The sequence below is a fragment of the Kogia breviceps genome, chromosome 6 (assembly GCF_026419965.1).
Source record: "Kogia breviceps isolate mKogBre1 chromosome 6, mKogBre1 haplotype 1, whole genome shotgun sequence".
Taxonomy (NCBI): domain Eukaryota; kingdom Metazoa; phylum Chordata; class Mammalia; order Artiodactyla; family Physeteridae; genus Kogia; species Kogia breviceps.
Genome location: NC_081315.1, coordinates 74,324,502 through 74,349,736, shown reverse-complemented (window position 1 = coordinate 74,349,736; position 25,235 = coordinate 74,324,502). Strand labels below are relative to the sequence as shown.

Below are 25,235 nucleotides of genomic sequence, written 5' to 3'. Positions count from 1 at the left end.
GGAAATACCATTTTAACTTTCTAGCCTCTGCAGTAAAGGAAGGTTTATTTGAAGAGGATTAAATGGGGGCTGAGTAAGCATATCCATGGCTCTGGTCACATTCTCTTTTGGGACATCAGCCCTGGAGAAGCATAGGTAGGGTTACCTTCTCAATTTGGGAAAAGCACTTTGGTTCCAGAATGTTCATTGAGTTTTCTTTGAACTAAAACTATGATAATCAAGATGACCCATAATGTAATTATTTTTGACAATGAAGAAATAAGGAATATTTAAATAAAACTAATACATTTCTATTCATGGGAGCACAGAATTAATGATAATTAGATAAGAATAAATGTGTCAATAAGATGAATGAAAGAAGATTGTGCTTTAGATCTGCTGTTGAGAAAACTTATGCTATTTGGTTGCATCCCTTCCCCGAGGGTCGTACCCACTACCTTTGCTTAATCACTTCACACCAACACTCCTCCAGAACTATAGAGCTCCTCTCAAACGTCAGTTACTTTTAGTTAACTTTTCTTTCCTTGGAGATTACCTTCCTGGAGCCCCGTTCTTTCTGTCCCAGTATGAACTCCCTGCTCTCCAGGCCTGCCTCATTGCTATCGTCATGGGACTTCCTTTTATCATTATTTTGGGAATTCCTTCACTTAGGTCTTGAATATGAGTTTGGCAGATGCATGTTTAAAACTTCTGTCCTGCGGGTTTGGCTATTAAACCAATCTTTTTTTTTTTTTTTTTTTTTTTTTCCGGTATGCGGGCCTCTCACTGTTGTGGCCTCTCCCGTTGCGGAGCACAGGCTCCAGACGCGCAGGCTCAGAGGCCATGGGCCCAGCCGCTCCGCGGCATGTGGGATCTTCCCTGACCGGGGCACGAACCCGCGTCCCCTGCATCGGCAGGCGGACTCTCAACCACTGCACCACCAGGGAAGCCCAAACCAATCATTTGATAATTAAATCATGTATCTATAATCATATACTTTTAACATTAATTCATATGTATTTTTCTTTTGTCCAACTAGATTCAGGAACTTCTTGTGGACACAGACCCGTATTATTGCCATTATTTGTATAATTCTTAACACGATACCTAACTTATACAGGCAGACCCTTGTTTTATTGCACTTTGCTTTACTGTGCTTCGCAGATATTGCCTTTTTTTACAAACTGAAGGTTTGTGGCGACTGTTGTTAGATGATGGTTAGTGTTTTTTAAGCAATAAAGTATTGTTTAGTTAAGGTTGTACATTGTTTTCTTAGGCATAATGCTATTGTACATATTGTACAGTTAATAGAGCACAGTATAGTGTAAACGTAACTTTTATATGCACTGGGATACTAAAAAATTAGTGTGTCCTGCTTTATTCCGATTTTGCTTTATTGCGTTCTGGAACAAAACCCACATTATCTCCAAGGTATGCCCATAGCAGTAGAAAGTTATAAGAATGTATTGATATATATATTTTTTTCTCTAGGAACGTTTGGATTTTGCAATGAAAGAAATAATATTTGATCTTCTCAGTGTTGGAAAATCTACCAAAACGTTCACCATTAATCCAGAGGTAAAAAAATTATAATGTAGTAATTTACTATCCTATACATTTTTTTTTTAAGTTTTTTTTAAGCACAATTTCTGGAATCAGAACTCTTAGGCTCAAATCTCTAGTTAAAGACAAATTAAGATAAATGTTATTTCCTACTTCTTTGGCCTTGTTATTCCCTTGTAAACTCCTACTCATCCTTTAGATATAAAATTTTCAGATTGTTTAAGAATATTTTTTGAAGTAATTGCTTATTGGAATTTAATGACAGTGGAGAATGTAAAAAGACAAAATAAGTGTTATATTTTCTCTTATTTCTTTTAAATTACTGTGCTGGTCCTCCTCATAATCAAATCCTAAGATATATATTTATGTAGTTAACAGATGAACTCAAAAGTTATTGAAGCTTTTTATTTGTAGGATTTTTAAGATAGGTTAATAATTATTTCCAAATTTTTAAAGTGAGCAGAAAAGACTTTTTATAGATGACATGCTTAACCTGGTTCTCAGCAACAAAAATCACATAATGAAAGACATTTTCTTGATCATCTGTTTTCAAAAATATTCTCTTCATTGAACAAGTTTATTTCTGAAATTAAGTTTTTTCCTCACTGAAACGCTCATACTAAGAGTAGAAAAAATGTCAATTGTGCCATTTTGTTGTTGTTTTTCTACAGGCTTACTTTATTAGGATTTTCTTCAATCTGTATTTTCTTTTCAGGAATCTTTTTAAGCTTGTCAGAGCTAGTTTAGTTAAAGCCAGATAAAATTATCTATTAATCCACTTAATCAAATCAAGCAAATTGCAATACACTGAAAGAATGAATAAATGAGGACACCTCTGTGAACCACAGTGCATTGTGGAAATTTCCCACTCCCTTCAAGATGTCTTCTATGACTATGTGAAATGACCATCTGATATTAGACTAATGTCACCAGTCTTATGTCATATGTAAAGAGGGGTAAATCTTAAACCCTTGATCTTATTTAGATAAAAAATATATAAACGAAAGTTTTATTTTCTCCCTGTATTCCGGTGAACCATCTTACACACCCACTGGGATGCACATACCCATTTTAGAGACCACTGGTGTAGGCCATAAGTAATGACAGCTTGGGCTGAGATGGTGTGGTGTGGATAGAGAGAAGATCATTTACTGAGAAAAGAAACACTGAGAAGATACTGAGATTGGCGGGGAAGAGGGCATTTGGTTTGAACATGGCAAATCTGAGGCATCTTTCTGACATCCAAGTAGAAGTGTCAAATTGGTCTGAGGGTCCAAGTTCAGAGGAGAAGTAAGGCTTAAAATTAGCAGGCGGGCTTCCCTGGTGGCACAGTTGTTGAGAGTCCGCCTGCCGATGCAGGGGACATGGGTTCGTGACCGGGTCCGGGAAGATCCCACGTGCCGCGGAGTGGCTGGGCCCGTGAGCCATGGCTGCTGAGCCTGCGCGTCCAGAGCCTGTGCTCTGCAACGGGAGAGGCCACAGCAGTGAGACGCCTGCGTACCGCAAAAAAAAAAAAAAAAAAAAAATTAGCAGGCGATCTGGTATGGGTGGTAATTGAAGCCATGTAAATACATGAAATTACTTTGGGAGAGAATACATAATGATAGGAAAAGGCAGCCTGGGAACTTGCCTTGAAGCAGTCTAACATTTAATATTCAGATAAAGGAGGGTAAATTTGAAACGTGGACAGAGATGACACAGTCAGCTGTGGCACAGATGTATCCAAGGAAGGGAGGGTTTCAGGGAAGAAGGAATATTTGACAGTGTCCCATGCTGCTGGAAAGTCATATAGGATGCAGGAAAAATGCCCACTGGTTTGAGCACTGTTGTCACTGATGAGTGAGAGGGAAGTATTATGGGGAGGGCTCATTGCATTAAGATAGTTGAGTATAGTTAACAGGAATCAGATATATTCAGTTAAAAGGGAAATGTTGATGATGCAAGAAAGAGAAGGGATAATTGATAGTGTAATTTCCTGATCATGCAAGAGCAGATGGGATTCTAATAACTAGGGACACCAGCACCCCTCGACTGTAACAGGAGCAAAGTAGAGGAAGAAGAGGTACAGATATAAGTAGATGAGTGTGTTTTGTAGTGAGAGATTGAGGAAGGTTGATGGGTTTTTTTCTGACTGTGAAGTGGATGACAGATCATCTGCTTCTAGAGGGGAGAGTATGTTATCAGGGTAGGAGAGTTGAGGAAGGGATGGAAGAGGTTTGAAATAAGCTAGAACATAAGAGAGCCAGTTGACCTTGTAAGTGAATGGATGGCACTTGGGAATTTGGTATTAAAGCAGACTGCAGTGCCTGGGCTAGTTAAAAAAAATGTTGGACAGAAAGATTTGTGTTTCTTCTGTCGTCCTTCCTCCTATCCCCCAGTGTTACTTGATGAGATATTTTTAGCATGAAAAAAAAAAAGGAATTTTCTGACACTCTGACTTCTTTATTTTGAAACTTTTTTCTCTGAAGAGAATGAACATAGGCCTCAGAGTCTTCCTTGTAATAGCGGACAGTTTGCAGCAGAAAGATGGTGAGCCGCCAATGCCAACAACGGGAGTTATTCTTCCCTCAGGAAACACTCTGCGTGTAAAGAAAATTTTTCTCAATAAAACCTTGACAGATGAAGAGGCAAAAGTCATAGGTTAGTGTTAACTGGAATAAGTAAATAATACAGTTTAATATTCTTTTGTGAAAGGTTATGATCAAATCTAAAATGTAAATATATTTGCCTATGAAAGTATATATTTGCCTGGTTATTCCAGTGTACAGAGTGATTCAAAAATGAATACTTTTTTTTTAATAATATCCATAAGTTATGTTAAAAGTCTTCTGGTTAAATATTTTCTCACATGTTACTATTCACTGCATTTTGTCCTTCCTTCAAATTAATTTCAGTTGTGTGCATAAGTTTTACACATTTTCTCCAATATACTGAAGCAGATTATCAGGGATAATAGTATGTCAAAGTCAGAACTCCTTCTTTTGTAACATAAATAAGCTAAATGTAATTTAAAGGTTGATAATCAGGCTTTTATTTTTTTTACAGAAAATAACTGTAACTATTCTTTATCTAATTTTTGACATTTTATAACTGTGAAGTTCCCCCCCGCCCCCCCCAGGAATGTCTGTTTACTACCCTCAAGTGAGAAAAGCATTAGACAGCATTCTCAGACATTTGGACAAAGAAGTTGGGAGACCAATGTGTATGACTAGTGTGCAGATGTCTAATAAGGAGCCTGAAGATATGATTACGTATGTAGTCAATTATTTCTCTTCATTGCTATTTCAGTTTTCATAAGTAAAGTGGGTCGATTCTTGCTTGTTTCCTTCCTTGTTTCCTTCCTTTCTCTTCTGGAGTTCATCCCTATTGCCATCTGCGGCAGTTTTTAATACAGCGATTCCTCCCACAGGCTCAGTTTTACTCTTTAAAGTGCTGTCAAACCAGTACAGATAGCAAAGGTCATCCTGGATCCATCGAGTTTGTTGTCAGTGATGAGTCCTTATACTTACTCTGTGAGAGATAAATGCTTGTGACCCCAGATGTGTGTGGACATGGTTGGTTTATTAAGTCAAACAAATGCTCTTATTTCCAGAGCCTTGTTCAACAACAACAACAACAAAAACACCTGAAAATCTCCTGGGAACTGAGGGTACAGAGGGGAATAACGTATGAGTGGCTTTTTGTGTCAGAAACTGTACCTCATCTCACCCCCATCCCACTCTGCCAGCACTGCTTGTCAACCCATGCTTTTTTCCCTTATTGTTCGGGACTTCCGCCTCAGGAAGATATATTTTATGGCAATAACTTCTTTTACTTGCTAGGAAGTATCTACATATTCTTTATAAGTGGACTTTTTTTAAGGTATTAATATCTGCATTGTACATCTTAGATAACCAAATTGGATATTGGATCTCTCAATTAATGCATAGTTACTGTATACTAGAAAATGTTAATATCTCTGAGAGTTTCTCTAATGCGAAGTTTTTTTTCCTGCATTACTTCCTCTGGGAAGTCTTCATCCTTTTTGTCACACTTTCCTCATTTCTGCTTGTAAATTTGCCCTCACTGAGTTCCTCTGGCTGCATATGTAGCATCTTCACTGACAGCACTGTCAGCATTCCCCAGTCAGCTAGTTCCTCCGTAACTCCATTAATGTTTGATTCATAATGGGTTGACCAAAAAGTTCGTTTGGGTTTTTCCATAAGATGTTACAGAAGAACCCAAACAAGCTTTTTGGCCAACCCAATCTTTCACTTCCAGTATTCACTTTTCCTTTCTTTGCTGTACTTTAATCTTTGTTAGCCAGCTTCCTCTTTTGATTATCCATTTTTGTCAAATGCCTCCTGAGTTTACCCCTGGAGACAAGGAATCAACACAACTACATAATTTGCCATGTATGTGTGGACCGAATAACAGATGGGCAGTGACCAATCACGACAGACTTTGAAAAAAATTAATGTGATTAAATCACTGGTTATGGTACATATCTGGTTTTTACGTCCTGATTTGTGCACTGAGGAGCTAATAGGGAAGTGTGGCTATACAATTAATTACAGTTGATGGTAACGGAAAATTGAACCACATTGTTGGAGACTGGTGTTATTTAACTAAATTGTGGTAACTGAAATTCATTCATGTTGGAACCAAGCTGAGAAAACTGACTGTATATAAAATCACTAAAAGAAAGTAGTAGGTCCATTGCCATGATAATGGATACTGAGCCGAAAACTTAAAACATCCAAATTCTTGTCTATCTAAGAATTATTTTATTGGGCCAATTGAAGAATAATTTGGGTAAAATAAATTAACAGCTTCCCCTTGAAATGTAGACCAAAATAAAAACCAGTATCTAAAAGATTAGATATTTAAAATAAATAAAATTGAATAACTAGGGGAAATACAGAAGAATTAAATTGTATCAAGCCTCTGGAGGAACCAGGATTTTCAAAACTTCACATATTTTATTACATAAGAATTTTAAATGTGTGTGTGTGTGTGTGTGTGTGTGTGTGTGTGTGTGTGTACATTCTGAAGTAAAATAAAAAGACAAGAGAAAACAACTCCAACAGTAGTATATGAGAATTTCTGTTTTCTAAAACCCTTGTTAGTATATGATATTAAGAGAAAGAAAAAATTTTGTTGATTTTATAGACCCCCCCAAATAACTAATATTTGGTTATTTAATGTCAATTTTATTTTAATAATTAAATATTATCAAAGGTTAAATATTATATATTTAATTCCATTTGAAACAATTATAATATAAATAATTTACTTAAATAATACTTATTATTTAAACATAATAGTTGTTATACTTGTTTTTAATTACTGAAAACCTTCTTTGCTGGCTACTGTGTTTTTTTCCTGAATTATCCATATATTCTTTTCTGCATTTATAAACTGATAATTATTTACTGGATTTGTATATGCTCTTTTTATAATAAATACATTAAACTTTTGGAGGTGGGCTCATTTTCTGTTTTAATTTTTCCAAGTTTGCTTTCATTGTCTGGTGTATGTAAGATTCTTCTTATTAAGTCCTCTTGTGATCTGTTTTTCAGGGGGGAAAGAAAACCCAAAATTGATTTGTTTAGAACTTGTATTGCTGCTATTCCAAGGTTGATTCCTGACGGTATGAGCAGAACTGACCTCATTGAATTGTTAGCAAGGTAAATGAGAATTACTGTTTGTGAGGTTACCTTTTATCTCTTTAAATCTCTTTAAATTTCTCATGCACCCCTGTTACTATTATCACTAAAAGAAGTAGCGATAGTCATTTTTAATCCTTTATTTGATAACTTTCTGAACTCCCATTTTGTCTTTTACGTTTTGTTAACACTTTCTCCTCATTCATTTTTTGTTGTTGTTGTTGATGAAATTTAATCTCAAGATGTATTTAATGACTTTTATTTAATTTCATGGCAGAGAGGTCAAAGCCTTTCTTTCCCCAGGGAATGAGAGCAACGAATGACTTGATATCCTAAATGTGAAATCCTAAAAGTATCTTTTTTTAAAAAACATCTTTGTTAGAGTATAATTACTTTACAATGTTTTGTTAGTTTCTGCTGTATAACAACGTAAATCAGCTATACATATACATATATCCCCATATCCCCATATCCCCTCCCTCTTGCATCTCTCTCCCACCCTCCCTATCCCACCCCTCTAGGTGGTCACAAAGCACCGAGCTGATCTCCCTGTGCTATGCGGCTGCTTCCCACTAGCTATCTGTTTTACATTTGGTAGTGTATATATGTCCATGCCACTCTCTCTCTCTGGTAAGGGTCCCAGCTTACCCTTCCCACTCCTCGTGTCCTCAAGTCCATTCTCTACATCTGCGTCTTTATTCTTGTCCTGCCCCTAGGTTCTTCAGAACCATTTTTTTTTTTAGATTCCATATATATGTGTTAGCATACAGTATTTGTTTTTCTCTTTCTGACTTACTTCACTCTGTATGACAGACTCTAGATCCATCCACCTCACTACAAATAACTAAATTTCGTTTCATTTTATGGCCGAGTAATATTCCATTGTACATATGTGCCACATCTTCTTTATCCATTCATCTGTCGATGGACACTTAGGTTGCTTCCATGTCCTGGCTATTGGAAATAGTGCTGCAATGAACATTGGGGTGCATGTGTCTTTTTGAATTATGGTTTTCTCTGGGTATATGCCCAATAGTGGGATTGCTGGGTCGTATGGTAGTTCTATTTGTAGTTTTTTAAGGAACCTCCATACTGTTCTCCATAGTGGCTATATCCATTTACATGCCCCACAGCAGTCCTCACTCATTTTTTAACTGTTAAAGTTCTACTGGATTCCCCTACAAATCCTATTTTTAAATTCCTTGCCTTTCCATCTAGTACTGTGGGACTTGTATACCATGTTGTCTCTTAACATATGGGCATTATTGGTGTATGACGGCCCCACTGGGCAATTAATTAGTGTGTTAACTCCTACAGTCGTTTCTTTAGCACCTAGGGTGATAACCAGGTCTCATTTTCACTTTTTTTTCTTATTGCAGAGCCATAGCATTCAAGTTTTTATCTCTTTCCTCTACTAGGCTCTGTAAATGAGTAAATAACATAACATCCAAACTTAAATACCAGCTCCCCAAAGTAATTCTAAGTTGAGGTGATGGCCTTTTGAAAAACCGCTTTGTTGACATAGTTGGGGATTCTCTTTAGATAAGGGGTCAGCAAACTTTTTTTCTTAAAGGACCAGATAGTAAATATTTTAAGATTTGCAAGTCACATGGTCTCTGTCACAGTTACTCATCTTTGCCACTGTAGTGCAGAAGTAGCCACCTGTGAAGGCTCCTGGATGCATTTGGCCCTTGAGCCATAGTTTGCTGGCCCCAGCCTAAAGGGAAAACCAAGTGCAAAGACTATCAGGGCAGTGATACTTGATCACATCGAAAGATTTTACTGCTCTCTGGGCACTTATCACTAAGTCTTAATTTAAATTCACGATAAATAAACAGTTAATAGGCCACTCCAGCAACCTTGTCTATCTCCTTGAAAACACCTAGCATTTCACACACCCGCGCACTACCTTTCCTCAGCGGTTGCGGGTTGCACTCAGGCCTTGAATGGTATTGGTCTCTTAGGATTACGAGAAGAAAGGGGTTACTTTGAAACTTTGAACCATGAGATAAATTCATCCCTTCCCACTCCGTCTCTTAACTCTTGCTGTAAATTAGATTGTGAAGTTACGAAGTTCTTGTCAGTGTTAAGGAGGGAAAATAAGTTTTAATTATTTACAATGCTATTCCTTGGGAAAGCAGTAAACAACTCTCATTCAATTCTGACCTTACTCCTCCCACCTCAGTTTAACTCACGTACATCTTTGTGGACTGCAGTTCATATCCCCCACCAAAATGAAATTGCATCTCCAAGGGGCAGGGATAGAGGAGCCTTGTAGAGGAGCAAACATCTCGATAGTGATTGACAATTTGCTTTGCTATTTATAATACTTTGCTTCTTTCCCCTGTGGTATTCACTTACCAATTAGTTTATTTTGGCAGAAAGAAAGATTCTAGGGTCTGCTTACTTTGTCCCTAACTCCTATCATTTGGAATTGTGATGTCTAAATCTTATTTACTTAGAAATAAAGTAAGCAAACAAACAAAGCAAAGATAACACTAAATTTGCAGACCTGTCTGCTGTCTCTAGGGAAGGTCAATTTGTTCTCCTGCCTTAAATTATTCAGGCACCATTCTCTTCATGGCTATACCCCAGTCACACAGATAGGTGTCAATTCGTGGATTTAAGGTATGTTAAAATGACCTTTAAAGCCAGCAACACAAAGTCAGTCACTCTACTAGCCCACAATATCGCCTTTGGTGCCGCTATCAGAGACAGAACACTGGGCTAGAGACCCTTGATCTGACCCCATGTGGTACTTCCAGTGTGCTGCTTTAACTGCTGCTGCTTTGTGGCTCACTCCTAAGTTTCTGTAGCTGTAATACATTTTCTCCTCAGTCTCATGGTCAGTTGAATGTTGGCTTAGTGAAGACCAGAACTGAGCTCAGCAGGGCGAAGACTGTGATATCTCCTCTCACCTAAATCACGCAGCCCTCTTCCTCTGTCATTGAGGATAACTCCATCTTTCCAGCTGCCCAAGCATGTAACTGTGGCATACTTTTTAATACACCTGCTTTTCTTTATTCATTCAGGCTCTTTCTAACTGATGCATGTGTCTTTGATGGTCAATCATGAAAATAATACTCTTACAGCCCCAAACGGAAACTCATATTCATATAGCATTATATATTGGTAGCTTCACTGCTGCAGCCATGTTTTATGATTTTCTTGTTTATCATTCTCTTCTTTAAGTTCCATTAAAATCCTTTAACTAATATTAATTCATGTCCTCATATTGTATTGATGTCTTTAAAAGGTAATTATATATAACCTCTCCTATAATTTATTTAGACTTAAACTCTTGAAGACCTTATGGGTTAGTTTGACACTTTTTTTTTTCATTTTCTTTCTAGGCATACCCCATTTATGAAGTTACTCCTAAATTTATTCTCATTCTCACTGTCAAGAATTATTTCTGTTAAACTGATTCCATCTAGATTTGTTGTATTTCTTTCTTCACAATCAGCCATCTTATGTTTAACTGTAACCTCAGCAGCATGAAAGGAATGATAGAGATAAATCATGTCCTTTCCAGTAAAGGAATAAATAAATATGAGCTAGCGCTAAGGTATTATATGATTGGACGTAATTTTTGATTGATCATAGGATAACATATGGCATTTTAAGGATTAAAGAATTTTTTAATGTAATTCTGATTTGTCAATCTGTGTTTTCTAAAGTACAGCATTTGAATTATCAAACTTATTATTCTGAATTATAGTACAAGTACCAACTAATATTAGTAGATTGACGTGTGAATTTAAATAAATGAATATAGTTTAGCATAAGGATGAATATAGCACAAAAAGTGAACATTGGTTCCTATCTTCTTATTTCTTATGAACCAACTGAGAGGATATATTTTTTAAATTCTTAGTTTTACGTTTTAGATGATAAAACTCTTTGGAAGGTTTTTGAGGTTTGCTAATGGAATTTTGTTCTTGGTAGGCTCACAATTCATATGGATGAAGAACTACGTGCTCTGGCTTTCAATACTCTGCAGGCACTAATGCTTGATTTTCCAGATTGGCGGGAGGATGTTCTTTCAGGATTTGTTTATTTTATTGTTCGTGAAGTGACTGATGTCCATCCCACGCTTCTTGATAATGCCATAAAGATGTTGGTGCAATTAATAAATCAGTGGAAACAAGCAACCCAAATGCATAACAAAAACCAGGACTCACAGGTACCAAACTCTTTTGTAGTGTCTCTTTGTATGTGGTCAGTGGTAGATGACCAATGATGATGTTAAAACATATTGACTTTCTCAAAAACTAAAAGTTTTATTAGTTTTACTTCCTTTCAAAGTGTTTGTAATCCCTTAAGCAGAACTTTCCTATAGGTTATATATTAAATACATAACACTTGTGTGTCCAACCTTTCCAACTTTCTTTCTTTGGTAATAATTATTTTTAGTTTTTATTTTTATTTATTTTAAAAAATATGTATTTATTTATTTTTTGGCCGCATTGGGTCTTCGTTGCTGTGCGTGGGCTTTTCTCTAGTTGCGGCGAGCGGGGGCTACTCTTCGTTGTGGTGCATGGGCTTCTCGTTGCGGTGGCTTCTTGTGTTGCAGAGCACAGGCTCTAGGTGTGTGGGCTTCAGTAGTTGTGGCACACAGGCTCAGGAGTTATGGCTTGCAGGCTCTAGGGCACGTGGGCTTCAGTAGTTGTGGCATGTGGGCTCAATAGTTGTGGCTCGTGGGCTCTAGGGCGCATGGGCTTCAGTAGTTGTGGCGCACGGGCTCGGTGGTTGTGGCAAATGGGCTTTGTTGCTCTGCGGCATGTGAGATCTTCCTGGACCAGGGCTCGAACCCATGTCCCCTGCATTGGCAGATGGATTCTTAATCACTGAGCCACCAGGGAAGTCCCGGTAATAATTATTTTTAAATGAACATAGAAAACTAGAGGCAATTCTAGCTCACATTTAGGTTGTTTCCAATATATTTAAAGCTGATATAATAAAAATTTTTGGTAGCCTTTCAGTTGAGTTATTTGATTGTTTTATCAAAGGCACCAGTCCCCATTTCATATATACAGTATGTGTGCTTATTAACCGTAAAAAGGTGCTCAAATTATTGATTTGTGATAATGTGTTAAGTCATAGAATCTTGGAATATTAGAGCTAGATCATCAAAGCCAACCCAGCTTCTCAACCTTTAAAGAGCCTACAAATCACAGGGGGCTGAGAATCTCTCTTTTTAACAAGCTGCTAGGTGATGCCACGTTGCTGGTCCACACTTTGAGTACAAAGGATACCATCCAATCCCCTCGTTTTCCATATAGAAATGTTAGGCCAGTAGTAATTTTAAGTGTCAGCTCTAAGGCTTTTACAAAGTAGCCAGAGAGTGATAGAACTTAGGTACAGAATTCCTATTTAGACTGCCAATTAAATGCTTTTTTCACTATGTCACTATGACATTTTTATAAATTAAATGTTATTTAAATTTCTTGAGCTGAGACAGACATATAGCCATCATTTTTATGATTAGCTTTACTCTTTAGTAATTGTTTTACTAGAATGTCTATACATACATATATTTTTTAACTTCTGTTTATTTTTCAAGCATGGTATGGTTAATGGAGCTTCTCATCCCCCTCCTCTGGAAAGGAGCCCATATTCCAACGTATTCCATGTGGTTGAAGGGTTTGCACTTGTCACTCTCTGTAGCAGTCGACCTGCCACTAGGAGATTAGCTGTCAGTGTCCTTAGAGAAATACGGGCTTTATTTGCACTTTTGGAAATACCTAAGGTAAGATTTAGATATCTCATCCAGCTATCTAATGAAAGTACTTAAAAACTCCTTTTGTCCATCCTTATTCCATTTCTGTTTTTACCGTGCAGGGATAATTTACTTTATAACAAGATCTTTTTGACAGGGTCTAAGCTCACCCACCTGCCCTCGATTCCATTTGTAACAAATAGGGCTAAAGTGAGTTTTAATGTTTACCTAGGTTTGACGGCTTTTCTGAAACATTCCTAAACTTTTTTAGACATGTGATGTCTTTTATATAGGGTGATGACGAATTAGCCATAGATGTGATGGACAGGCTGAGCCCATCCATTCTTGAGAGCTTCATCCATCTCACTGGAGCCGATCAGGTAACTTTAATGGTTTTGTTCTATTCAGTCGTGTTTTGGAACTTAAGACATACATACATACATGAGTTTCTTTTACAAATGTCATGCATTAGAAAGTATTTTTGAAAATGGTAAAGTGCTTTAAAAATAAAAAATACTTTTAAAAAAGTGGCATACACACACACAAAGTGGCACTAGTTTATGCTATGGTCAGTACTCTTCCCACAGAAATAAAAATATTTTATCTTTGTAAAATTCCAACCATTCCAATCTAAAAAGTTTCTCTTAAATCCGAAGCTGCTATCAACTACTGTTCGCTATTTATTATGGTATATAATATTCTTGACCTATATATGCTGGTTAAAAGGCTATGGAGAGGGCTTCTCTCGTGGCGCAGTGGTTGAGAATCTGCCTGCCGATGCAGGGGACACGGGTTCGTGCCCCAGTCCGGGAAGATCCCACATGCCGCGGAGCGGCTGGGCCCGTGAGCCATGGCCGCTGAGCCTGTGCGTCCGGAGCCTGTGCTCTGCAACGGGAGAGGTCACAACAGTGAGAGGCCTGCATACCACAAAAAAAAAAACAAAAAAAAAACAGGCTATGGAGAAAATTTTTATTGAAATTCGAAGCAAAAAATTATGCTCTGCACCTTCAGTAAGTGTATTTGTTTGCTTTGTCACGTAAATTTAAGTGCATAGAGTAAATATATAGTATTTTATACCTGAGTCATATGTAATTTGACTCATTAAAATGAAGAAAAACAGTTTGTCAACACATACATAAGAAAGCTGATGCCAACTTTCTTAGTTTGGCTTGGGGGAAGAAAAGGTCATATATCAAGATTTCAAAACTGATGTAAGAATAACCATCACACTTTACTACTTGAAATTATTTTCTTCCCATTTTGGAATACCTGGACAAGAGGTTTCTGTGCTTTCCACATAACACTTGGCTCTCATACCTCACGAGTTATATGTAACCAAGAGAGATATTAATAAAATTTTATAAACCTAAGAGATGGTTATAAATCTGTTCAATTTAAAGCATTCTGTTTTAGATTATTAACCATGAATTGAGAAATGGATGGCTCTCTCTAGTGCCTAAAACAGTGCCTGACTCGGAGCAGGTACTTTATGAATATCTGTTGAATGATCAAGTGAATTGGGCCTCTGTTGAGTTTAAGACTCCGGTTTTTGTTGTTTTGTTGTCATTGTTATTTGAATCATAAGTAATTTGCTCTGAAGGTAAGTCTTTATCTCTTCAGTATAAGAGCTTTGAATATTATTGAGCAAATATTTGAGAATATGTACTTCTGGAGAGGAGCCCATTTCCCCATCTGTTCCACTTATGCATATATAGGGCACATCAGCATGAAAGTTAATGGTTCATTTTTGAGTTCTCTAGCAGCTTCAGTACGCCCGTGAAAGCTGCATATTCATACATGAATTACATAAGTAGTGGTTCTTAAACTTTTTGGTTTATGGATCTTTTTTGAGACTAACACAAACTATGGAATCTCTCTCCAGAAAATTGCATGTACACATGTGCACAAAACAGCTTATATGCAGTTTCAGGAATTCTCTGCTCATATTACCCCTGTTTAAGAACCTCTGTTCTAGAAACTAGCAATAGGCCACTTATAGTTAAAAGCAATTTATATGGCAAAACTTTGAAAGTTGTTGAAATATGCAATAATCAATTGTTTTTCTTTTTTTCCTCTGCATAGACTACTTTGCTGTATTGCCCTAGCTCAATAGATTTACAGACATTAGCAGAATGGAACTCTTCTCCTATTAGCCACCAGTTTGATGTGATTAGTCCATCGCACATATGGATATTTGCACACGTGACCCAAGGCCAAGATCCATGGATTATAAGTCTCTCCAGTTTTTTAAAGCAAGAAAATCTTCCAAAACACTGCCCTACAGCTGTGAGCTATGCTTGGATGTTTGCATACACAAGACTTCAGTTGTTATCCCCACAAGTTGATATAAAGTAAGTTGTTTTCTAGGACAAGTTTTAAAATATATAGACTGTCAGCCTTCATAAGGTATGGATTTGAAAAGTTCTATAAATTGGAAATCCCATAAATAACATGCCATAACATACTGGTATGTGAAGAAGGGAGATGAAAGTTGTAAAGGATCCAGTCTCATTATCCTTTCATTCTTTTCGTATAATTTGGTCTCACCAATTTGTAATTGTTCATTTACTTAATAACACACTGCTTGGTATGTAGTTTGTGTCCAGTGAATGAAAGAATTAATGAGGAAATCATCCAAAGATGAATATGGATGTGAGTATAGATAAGTTTGTAGATAAAGGGTGAGAAGTGAAGGGAAACCCAAGTTCAGTGACCTTACTTTTCCTGACAACATTGTAAGGAAGGCCGTCCACTGTTAGGGATTTGTGATAATGACATTGGTTGTAGTTCTGAGGATAATGGTAAAGAGTTGGAGTAACTGGTCATGTGATGGAGAGTTGACCAAGGCTTTATAACTGCAGGTTAGGCTTGCTCTTAAATTTTAAAGAGAATTTATTTGAGTTTGAGTTCCTGATTTCACCTTATCCAATATGCCGTTGATCAGATTGCATGGCATGAGTCCTCCTGTCATATAACTTGACCATATAAACCCAACACCTGGATAAACTTAACACCTTCAGCTCATATTAAAGCCTGCACAAACCTGGCTCCTCCAGTCTGTACTTTTCTCCCTTACTTTCTATCAATACTATCCATGTACTTTATGTCAGAACCAAAATAAACCTCTCAGAGTTCACTGAATATGGTCTGCAGTGTCTATTCCGTGAACTTTTATTCACATGAACCTAGAATGCCTTTTGTTTTCTTTATGTCCTGCCCATATCTGACGTATCGCAAATTCCACCTTATTTTTAAAGCCTTCTCTTATATCTCCAACCCAGAGTAATTATTCCTTCTTTTGCATTTGTGTGTATCTATATATACATATATATATAAATATATATACACAAACATTTTTTGTTTTTGTTTTTACCATTTATATATATATATATCTATGTAGATTCTCAGGTATTGTGTATTGGATGCTGGTTTAAAGAAGATTGACACTTGCCCCCTTGCGTAACACTTATGAACTTATTTAGTCTCCTTTAATTACCATATTTTAAATTATAAGCCCCTCTCCTACCACCATTCCCTATATCCCTTTTCTGCTCTATTTTTCTTCATCAAACTTAGAGCCATCTGATTGTTTTATTTCTGTATTATATATCTCCCCTAGCACACATGATGGCAGTGATTTTTTTTAGCAGGTTTCTGTTTTTGTGTTTTTTTTACCACTGTCACAGTGCTCTGAACATTTTTAAGATACTGAGAAACTGTTGACGAATCAGTGAAACGATACATATTATTTATCAATAGATTATAAATCTATTGAAGGTGAGGAATAAAACTTAGTATTTTCCCTGTCTTTGTTTTGCTCTCAGTCCTTAATCCCAACAGAATTGTTGGTATTTGGAAAGATTTATGGAATTGTTCCAGAATATTTTATTGGTCTAATCTCTCAAAACAAATTTGATAGAAGCCTTAAAAATGTAGATATTCTAGGGGAGGGGGAAGGGTAAGCTGGGACAAAGTGAGAGAGTGACATGGACATATATACACTACCAAATGTAAAACCGATAGCTTGTGGGAAGCAGCCACATGGCACAGAGAGATCAGCTCTGTGCTTTGGGACCACCTGGAGGGGTGTATAGGGAGGGTGGGAGGGAGACGCAGGAGGGAAGAGATATGGGGATATAAGTATATGTATAACTGATTCACTTTGTTATAAAGCAGAAACTAACACACCATTTTAAAGCAGTTATACTCCAATAAAGATGTTTTAAAAAATGTAGATATTCTTTGACTCTGCAATTCCATTTTCAGGAATTTACTCAAGAAAATAATAAAACACTTATTATAATTAGGCATATATTCAAATGTATAGTGTTGTGTATAATAGGGAAAAATTACTATTAGCTAAAATATCTGACAGTGAAAGTGTGGCTGTATAAATCATGATAATTTCTATGATATAACATATGGTCATCAAAAATGATTTCATGGAAATATATTAATTTACATGGAAGATGTTTAAATATATAGGTTAAGTATAAAAAGCATATACAAAACAAATGAAACAATATTCAATTTTTATAAATTAAAGAGATGTATTTATGCCTTTATTTTAATGTATATGAATTGAAGGTATGTAGAAGACTTACAGTGCTTATTTTGGCATAGGATTAAAGGTGATTTTCATTTTGTTTTCACTGTTTTTTTCCTACATTGAGCATGTATAACAAGTTATAAAATGTGACATGATAAAATATTAACTATACTCACAGAAATAATAGATTATGTTAAAATGATCCTATAATGTGTTTTATTTTTCAATCTAATATTTTATTCATTATATCTTATTCCACCAAGATTCAGTGGTAGTAATAAAAACTATGCTAACCATCTCTCCTAAATTGATAGAAATTTAGCTTTAGGGCTTCCCTGGTGGCGCAGTGGTTGAGAATCCGCCTGCCGATGCAGGGGACACGGGTTCGTGCCCCGGTCCGGGAAGATCCCACATGCCGCGGAGCAGCTGGGCCCGTGAGCCATGGCCGCTGAGCCTGCGCGTCCGGAGCCTGTGTTCCGCAGCAGGAGAGGCCACAACAGTGAGAGGCCCGTTTACCGCAAAAAAAAAAAGAAATTTAGCTTTAGTTTAAAAAAAAAACTTTTCAAAGCATGTATTATTTATGTCTACCTGTTTTTCTTCTTTTTTTCAGTAGCCCCATCAATGCTAAGAAAGTAAATACTACCACAAGCAGTGACTCATACATGGGCCTGTGGAGAAACTACCTTCTTCTTTGCTGCAGTGCGGCAACTTCCATGGCATCTTCAACCTCTGCGGGTTCTGTGAGGTGCTCTCCTCCTGAGACGCTGGCGTCCACCCCTGATAGTGGCTACAGCATTGATTCTAAAGTAAGTTTTCCGCATCTGCCACTGAATCCAAATGGCAGCATAAAAATAATGTTTTAAAATTTCTTTTTCGGAACAATAAAATAACTTGGTTGAAAAGTGTATTAGTTACTTGGACTAATACTGAAAATAGTTCAAGAAATCCCATTACTATTTTTATGGATTCTTAGTTGGAATCAATAATACATACAGTTTTTCTTTTAGAATTTCCCTGGATTATGTAGGGGTACAAATAACTTGATAAGAATAGTGACATAGTCTTCATGATATGACACAAAATATTATCAGGTAGTTGGAGGAAATTGACAAAACTTAACACCTGGGTGTCTAACACTGATGACTCTTTTAGAAGTAATTTTTTTACTCATTTTTACAGATCGAAAGAAATAGGCTGATGGATCAACAGCCTTATTATATGATGATGAGTGTCTGTAAGGAATTAAGAGACCTGCAAATCCCACTTCCATTAATGAACTTGTAGCGAGCCATTGGATAAATCATTTAACTTTTTTAGATTATGTACACAAGTGAATTTTGAAATGACATTCATTCTAAAATGTCACCTATCCACTGTCCTTGACCAAATACTGTTGAAATGTCAAATTATTTAGTTGGATGTACTATCATTAGTGGCTGCGATAAATATAATATTTTTTTTTCCAGATTATTGGCATCCCATCCCCTTCATCTTTGTTTAAGCACATAGTTCCAATGATGCGCTCTGAGAGCATGGAAATCACAGAATCCCTTGTTCTAGGTCTTGGCAGGACCAACCCAGGAGCTTTTAGGTAATTATCTTTGCATGTTTTCTCTACACCCTAAAATAGCAAATGTGGCTCCTTGGAGAGAAGGTGAGGTAGAGTACTTATTATCAGGATAGTTGCATATCAGTCCTGACTTTTACCAGCTAACTAGCCATTTAACATTTAACAGGTCATTTAATTTATGTGAGCCTTTATTTCCTTATTTTGATTGAGTAAATAACACCATATTTTCTTCAAAGAATGATTATGGAAATCAAATATATATTATACCTAAATACGTTCTAGAAATTATAAAATGCCGTGTAAAGTTGTAATATTTTCCTACCTGATTTATTTACACAGTGATTCTGTTAGTTTATAATCTTGATCTGTTGCTTAAAACTGTAGTTTTTTTCCCCTTCTTGTTCAAGAGAATGACTATTCTTAAAATAAATATTTATGTGCATATTTTATATTATTCTTGGTGTTTTTGATAGTCATAAAGCAAATTCTTCATTTTTGCCTGAGTTTCTGCTTTGTTATCGCCTGATGGATCCTAACTTTATTCTTTTGAGGTTGTCCTCCATTGATATGGGGTGATGTTTGATGTTTTGTCTCCAAGATAACATGTACAACAGAGAATAGGTTAATAAATTGTAATATGTCTGTAGGTGTGGGATAGCATTCATTATAAATGAAGTGTTGGAAGATAATTTTATGACAAGTAAACACATGATCATGCTAATAGAAAAAATGAGATACAAAAATGATCTCAATTTCTTAAAAAACAAATCCCCATAAATAGAAACAATTCTGAGGCAGATACTTTAAATGTCTGCAGCAGTTTCTATAGATGATGAAATTGTGGATGGATTTTATTTTCTTCCTATTTTTTTGTATTTTCCCAATTTTCTACAATGAATACATTTGCAATTTAAAATCAGAATATAAGCAAAACAACAAAAAGATTATTTTCATGAAGTTCATACCCTTTGACCCATTAATCTCATTTATAAGGATTAATCCTATGGAGATAATCAGAAATGAAATCAAAGATTAATGTACAAAGATGTTCACTGGACAGTATTTATTTTAAAAGTTAGATAAAATTCAGGGCTTCCCTGGTGGCACAGTGGTTGAGAGTCCGCCTGCTGATGCAGGGGACATGGGTTCATGCCCCGGTCCGGGAAGATCCCATATGCCGCGGAGCGGCTGGGCCCGTGAGCCATGGCCGCTGAGCCTGTGCGTCCGGAGCCTGTGCTCCGCAACGGGAGAGGCCACAGCAGTGAGAGGCGCATGTACCACAAAAAAAAAAAAAAAAAAAAAAAAAAAAGTTAAGTTAAAATTTAATGAAACAGTAATAACTGAAAATGGTTAGGAAAATTATCAATACTAGAGCATTATGAATTAATTAATGGGATGTGAAAGTGGTTATGCTAGTGTTAATTAAAGAAAAAGGGATACTATTTTATATATGTTAGAGTTTCAACTATGTAAAATGTATGTGGGTTGAAAATGATTGAACAGATTGTATTTATCTCTACAAATTAGAATAAGTGGCCTATACCATTTTTTCTGGTTTCCAAATGTTCTACAGAGTGCATGTTATTTCACAATCAAAACAAAACAAAACAGGGAATTCCCTGGGGGTTCTGTGGTTAGGACTCCACGCTTTTGCTGCTTAGGGCCTGGGTTTGATCCTGGATGGGGGAGCTAAGATCTCACAAGTTGTGCGGTGTGGCCAAAACCAAAACAAACAAACAAAAAAACAATAAAAATTGTGTTTAAAACAGTAGGATTAGGGTTAACACTTGTTAGTTTACATCATTATATTTACATATTTCTACATGTCAGATTATATATTTAGCTATTAATTAAATGAATGTATATCGTCTTTCTTTTAGGGAACTAATAGAGGAATTACATCCCATAATTAAAGAAGCACTTGAACGAAGGCCAGAGGTAAGCTGTGTAGTTTTCTAGCATTAAATATTTATTTGGCAAACACATAAAATTGGCTTCTCTATTCTATACATTATAACAAAAGTTAGAAGTTCAGAAGTAAATAAGTAAATAAGTCTAGTGCAGTTTTCAACATTTAAAAAATGTGTATAACTCTTTTTTCCCCCCACAAGAGGTCTTACTCAGAAACGCATTCTGTAATACAGATATTTAATTGCTCTACCTGAAGTTAGGATGGTCAGAGTCTGGATTGGAGCCCGCTCACCTTCTCTGTAAACGACCAGATAGTATTTGCATCTTTGCAGGCCATCCTTTCTCTGTTGCAGCTGCTTAGTTTTGCTGCCTAGACAACTAAACAAGTGGGTGTTGCTCTATAGTCCAATAAAACTCTGTTTATAGTTACTGGCAGCAGTGAGTCAGATATGGCCTGAGGGCTGTGTTTTGCCAAGCCCAGGTCTAGATCCCCAAATCTACACATCAGGTTCAGAGCAACTTTCAGAAGCCACATATCTTTTGAGACAGATGATATGTAATCCATAATTATAACAATTATTCTGCACTCAGAGTCATAGCTAAAGGGTTATATGAGCTACAGAGAAGAAAGCCTCTGATTCTTCCTGTGGTATAAGAGAATGCTTTATAGGTGAAGCATGACATTTGAGGTGAATTTTTGAAGCATATTCCCCAGTGGACAAGCAAGGGAAAGACATTCTAGGTAGAGGAACAGCATTTGCAAACTTTATTTAAAAATTTTGGACATTGCAAATTTTTCTTTGTAATTATGTTATGGGGAAAGTGACTGAATGTTAGGCTGGAAAGCAAAAAAGGAACTATCTTATGAAAGTCTCCTGTTTTCAGCTTTATCCAGTAGACCAGTGGCAGTGCCCTATATGGCAGTGGAATCTGAGAATTAGCCAGGAGAGCTTGCTAAAAATTATAGATTCCTGGGCCTATTCAATGAGAATCCCTGGAATAGAACTCAGAAATCTATTTTTTTAAGCACCTTAGATGAGTCTGATGTAGAACATTGAATGAGAGTCACTGCTATTAATGTTGGAGATCCTCTGAGGAATTTTAGCAGGAAAGGGACATGGTGACAATAGCTACTTTTTATAGGGGTCTTAAAACAGCATCTGTAATTCTTCACTCTTCGTTTGTAATTCAGCCCTGTGAAGTAGTGATAGTATCTCCATTTTGTAATTGATTAATTTTTGTTTCAGAATGATCGTGTTGGTTACAGTGCAAAATGATTTATTAGAGCGAAGTGGAATTGGAAATAAAATTAAGTAGCAATATTTGTACTTACAAATTTCAGGGCAGAAAGTCATCTTAGCAGGTGAATAGATGTGCACAGTGCCTTGAATGTGTGATATATTTTTGAGAGCATTAGACTCACAATCTTTCTATGGACACAAAGTGAAAACAGGTCGACTAAAACTTTGCAAAAATCCTCAAAGACGGTTAAAAAACCAATTTATTCAATATGAATTACAGCAAACTTCATGAGAGCCAAAAAAAGCAGTAAATTTAATGAATTGGTTATCCACAAATTGGCCTGCTTTTGGAAGGCAGAAAACTGGATTGTGGACATGAAAGTGAATGATTAATTTTTAATTGTTCTGTATTATGAAAATTACATCATAAATGACATAATGAGCTATAGAAGAAAGTGCTATAGGAGATTAATTATATCTTACCATTATATGAGTTTCTGTTAGAAGCAGAATCACGTTAAGATGTTACAGCTATTACCCTAGGGATTAGTACTTTGGCCCTAGTAAGACAAACATATTAATTCGTGCCATGATGATCAAAGAAATTTGTTTTTGTTTGTATTCTTGTGTGTCAGAATTAATTGTTAAGTGAAAAACCATGGCATGAGCAAAATCTTTGGGGTTTCTCAGTCCCCTGTGTGATATTTTCCCTGCCCTTCTGTTATATTGTTTAGGAGTATCTTAGGGATTCTTTACCATTCAAAAGGAACAGTTTACTAACTGTTTCAGTTCCTCTAAAGTTGTCAGATTAGCAAATCTGACCTAAAAGTAACTGTAAAATGTAGAATTTTATTTTCTCCCCTCATAAGTGTTATGATTTTATTTGGCTCGTTAATTTCAAACCATACATACCTTTTTGATGCAGTAGCCACCAGAGTGCCCAAAATCTAACTCTAAGAAATTCACATTATTCTTTCCAAGTTACACCAGCAAGTTTTTTGTCAACTTCCTTGAAGGATTTTTAATTAACATCTTTATTATCTTTGGAATAGAACATGAAACGACGCAGGCGTCGAGATATTTTACGAGTACAACTGGTACGAATATTTGAACTGCTGGCAGATGCCGGTGTCATTAGTCACAGGTCAGTATTGGATTTTGATTTTTAAAACTTTTTTAAAACTAGGGACCGTAATATTTTTCTCTAAGGAAATACAGAAAAGCACCTTTGCAACAACAAAAAATCTGTACCACTATAAACATTATTTACCAAAGATGCATCTGGTACATTAACCCATGGCTAAAAAATGTATTGAAGTTCTACCACTGGTACATACTGCTTCAGGCAAAAATTGGGTGTCATGTTCTTATGATTTTAATATTTTGGGGGATCTAGTAATCTAGGCAAGTGGACAGTAGCCTTTTTTGTTTTTCTTTTGGTGTCTGATCTAACTATGTCTTACCTTGTTCTTAAGATCTATTTCTTCTGGAGTTGTAAAAATCATATATTTAAAGGCTAAGCATTGTAAGGTTTGCAAATTTATTTCAATCAACTATTAATCTATTGTGCTGAGAAAAATTATGAAATCCAAAACCATAACTCTTGTTTCCACCCTTTACAAATAAAAAACATAAAACCTGAGCTTATTGTTGACACTAAGACCATCCCCGCGAGGAAAATTCCATTAGCTTTATGTTGAGAAATAACTATTTCCTTATGAAGGTAAGGGTGTTGCCTGACCATTGAAGGAGGGAAAAAAAATGAATCTGACCATTTCCCAAAAAGATAACTGAAAAAAGATCCTGAAGAAAAAAGTAGTAATAATCAAACAAGTGTTGTATTTACCATTTGTCCCGATCATTTTCTCAGTGTGCCTAACACCTTTCATATTTAGCATCGAATGCTTTTGACAAGTGCTTTCAAAATATAGCTTTAATCAAAGAGAATTTAAACCATTGATTTACTATTATAGTAAATGAAAAGCAAGTGAAAATAAAGAAAAAGAAACATAACTTTTTTTTTGTCCACCACAAAAATAAAACAATGGAAATTAGCCAAAGTGAATTTTACACTTCCTGAACTTGATGCAAAAAATTAACCTAATACACATCTGAATCCTTTTTTCTTTGATTACTTTTAATGTAATGTTAGTGACACAGTTGCATGTTTTGTTTTTGGATTTGTCTTTTTTTTTTCCCCAAGAGAAATCAATATAAATTTATCCATTATGGACTATTATGGACTTTTTATTTTCTTGCTTAAGGAAAAAACGATGAATTCTGAATGGCAAGACAGCAGGGATCTTTAATTTGTTCACCCAATCGATCTTATGTGCCTGATTCATAGTAGGTACTCAGAGTTTATTCTGGGCCAGGTTACAGTCTACTAAATTGGTTTCCCAGCCACTAAGAAGTCATGACCCAGAGTTTAAAAAACATTCGTTTAAGGAATAAAGGAAAAAATTTCATAGTGAATACATTCAACGTATTTTTATTGTTGTAGGACTGATATTTTTAATATTCTCTAGTACCATTATTGCTCCTTTCTCTTATTTTCATGGCTATAGGATATTTATAAAAATCTATTCATGGGCTTCCCTGGTGGCACAGTGGTTGAGAGTCCGCCTGCCAATGCAGGGAACACGGGTTCATGCCCGGGTCCGGGAAGATCCCACACGCCATGGAGCAGCTGGGCCCATGAGCCATGGCCACTGAGCCTGCGCGTCCGGAGCCTGTGCTCCGCAGTGGGAGAGGCCACAACAGTGAGAGGCCCACGTACTGCAAAAAAAAAAAAAAAAAAAAAAAGAGAGAAAACCAAATAACTATTCGCAGCTATGAAAAGCATATTTAAAGTCATACATTTTAGAGGTATTTTTCAAATTTAACAAGGAGAAGTTAACCAAATTACTAAAATGCTCTGAAGTAGCTACTGGTCACATGCTTAATAACTGATGGAATAATACTGGAATCCAGGACTTGTGACTCTAAGCAAACAATCCCCTTGCAGTCAGTAGGCTTCAGGCCCGGGACCTTGGCCTCAAAGAGAATCTTA

At 36.2% G+C, this 25,235-nt stretch overlaps 1 protein-coding gene across 4 annotated transcripts in view; it reads left to right on the top strand.

Moving 5' to 3' along the window:
• The window catches only part of FRYL (FRY like transcription coactivator), a 246,900-nt gene that overhangs the window by 148,693 nt on the left and 72,972 nt on the right, over window positions 1-25,235 (top strand). For all 4 annotated transcript variants that reach the window (XM_059067253.2, XM_059067255.2, XM_059067252.2 and 1 more), the window contains 12 exons: window positions 1,471-1,557; window positions 4,011-4,182; window positions 4,661-4,793; window positions 7,104-7,211; window positions 11,139-11,376; window positions 12,757-12,942; window positions 13,206-13,292; window positions 14,995-15,263; window positions 18,072-18,267; window positions 18,928-19,052; window positions 20,912-20,969; window positions 23,236-23,327. In XM_059067253.2, the coding sequence (XP_058923236.1) occupies window positions 1,471-1,557; window positions 4,011-4,182; window positions 4,661-4,793; window positions 7,104-7,211; window positions 11,139-11,376; window positions 12,757-12,942; window positions 13,206-13,292; window positions 14,995-15,263; window positions 18,072-18,267; window positions 18,928-19,052; window positions 20,912-20,969; window positions 23,236-23,327 (1,751 nt within the window). The remainder of the gene's footprint in view (window positions 1-1,470; window positions 1,558-4,010; window positions 4,183-4,660; window positions 4,794-7,103; window positions 7,212-11,138; window positions 11,377-12,756; window positions 12,943-13,205; window positions 13,293-14,994; window positions 15,264-18,071; window positions 18,268-18,927; window positions 19,053-20,911; window positions 20,970-23,235; window positions 23,328-25,235) is intronic.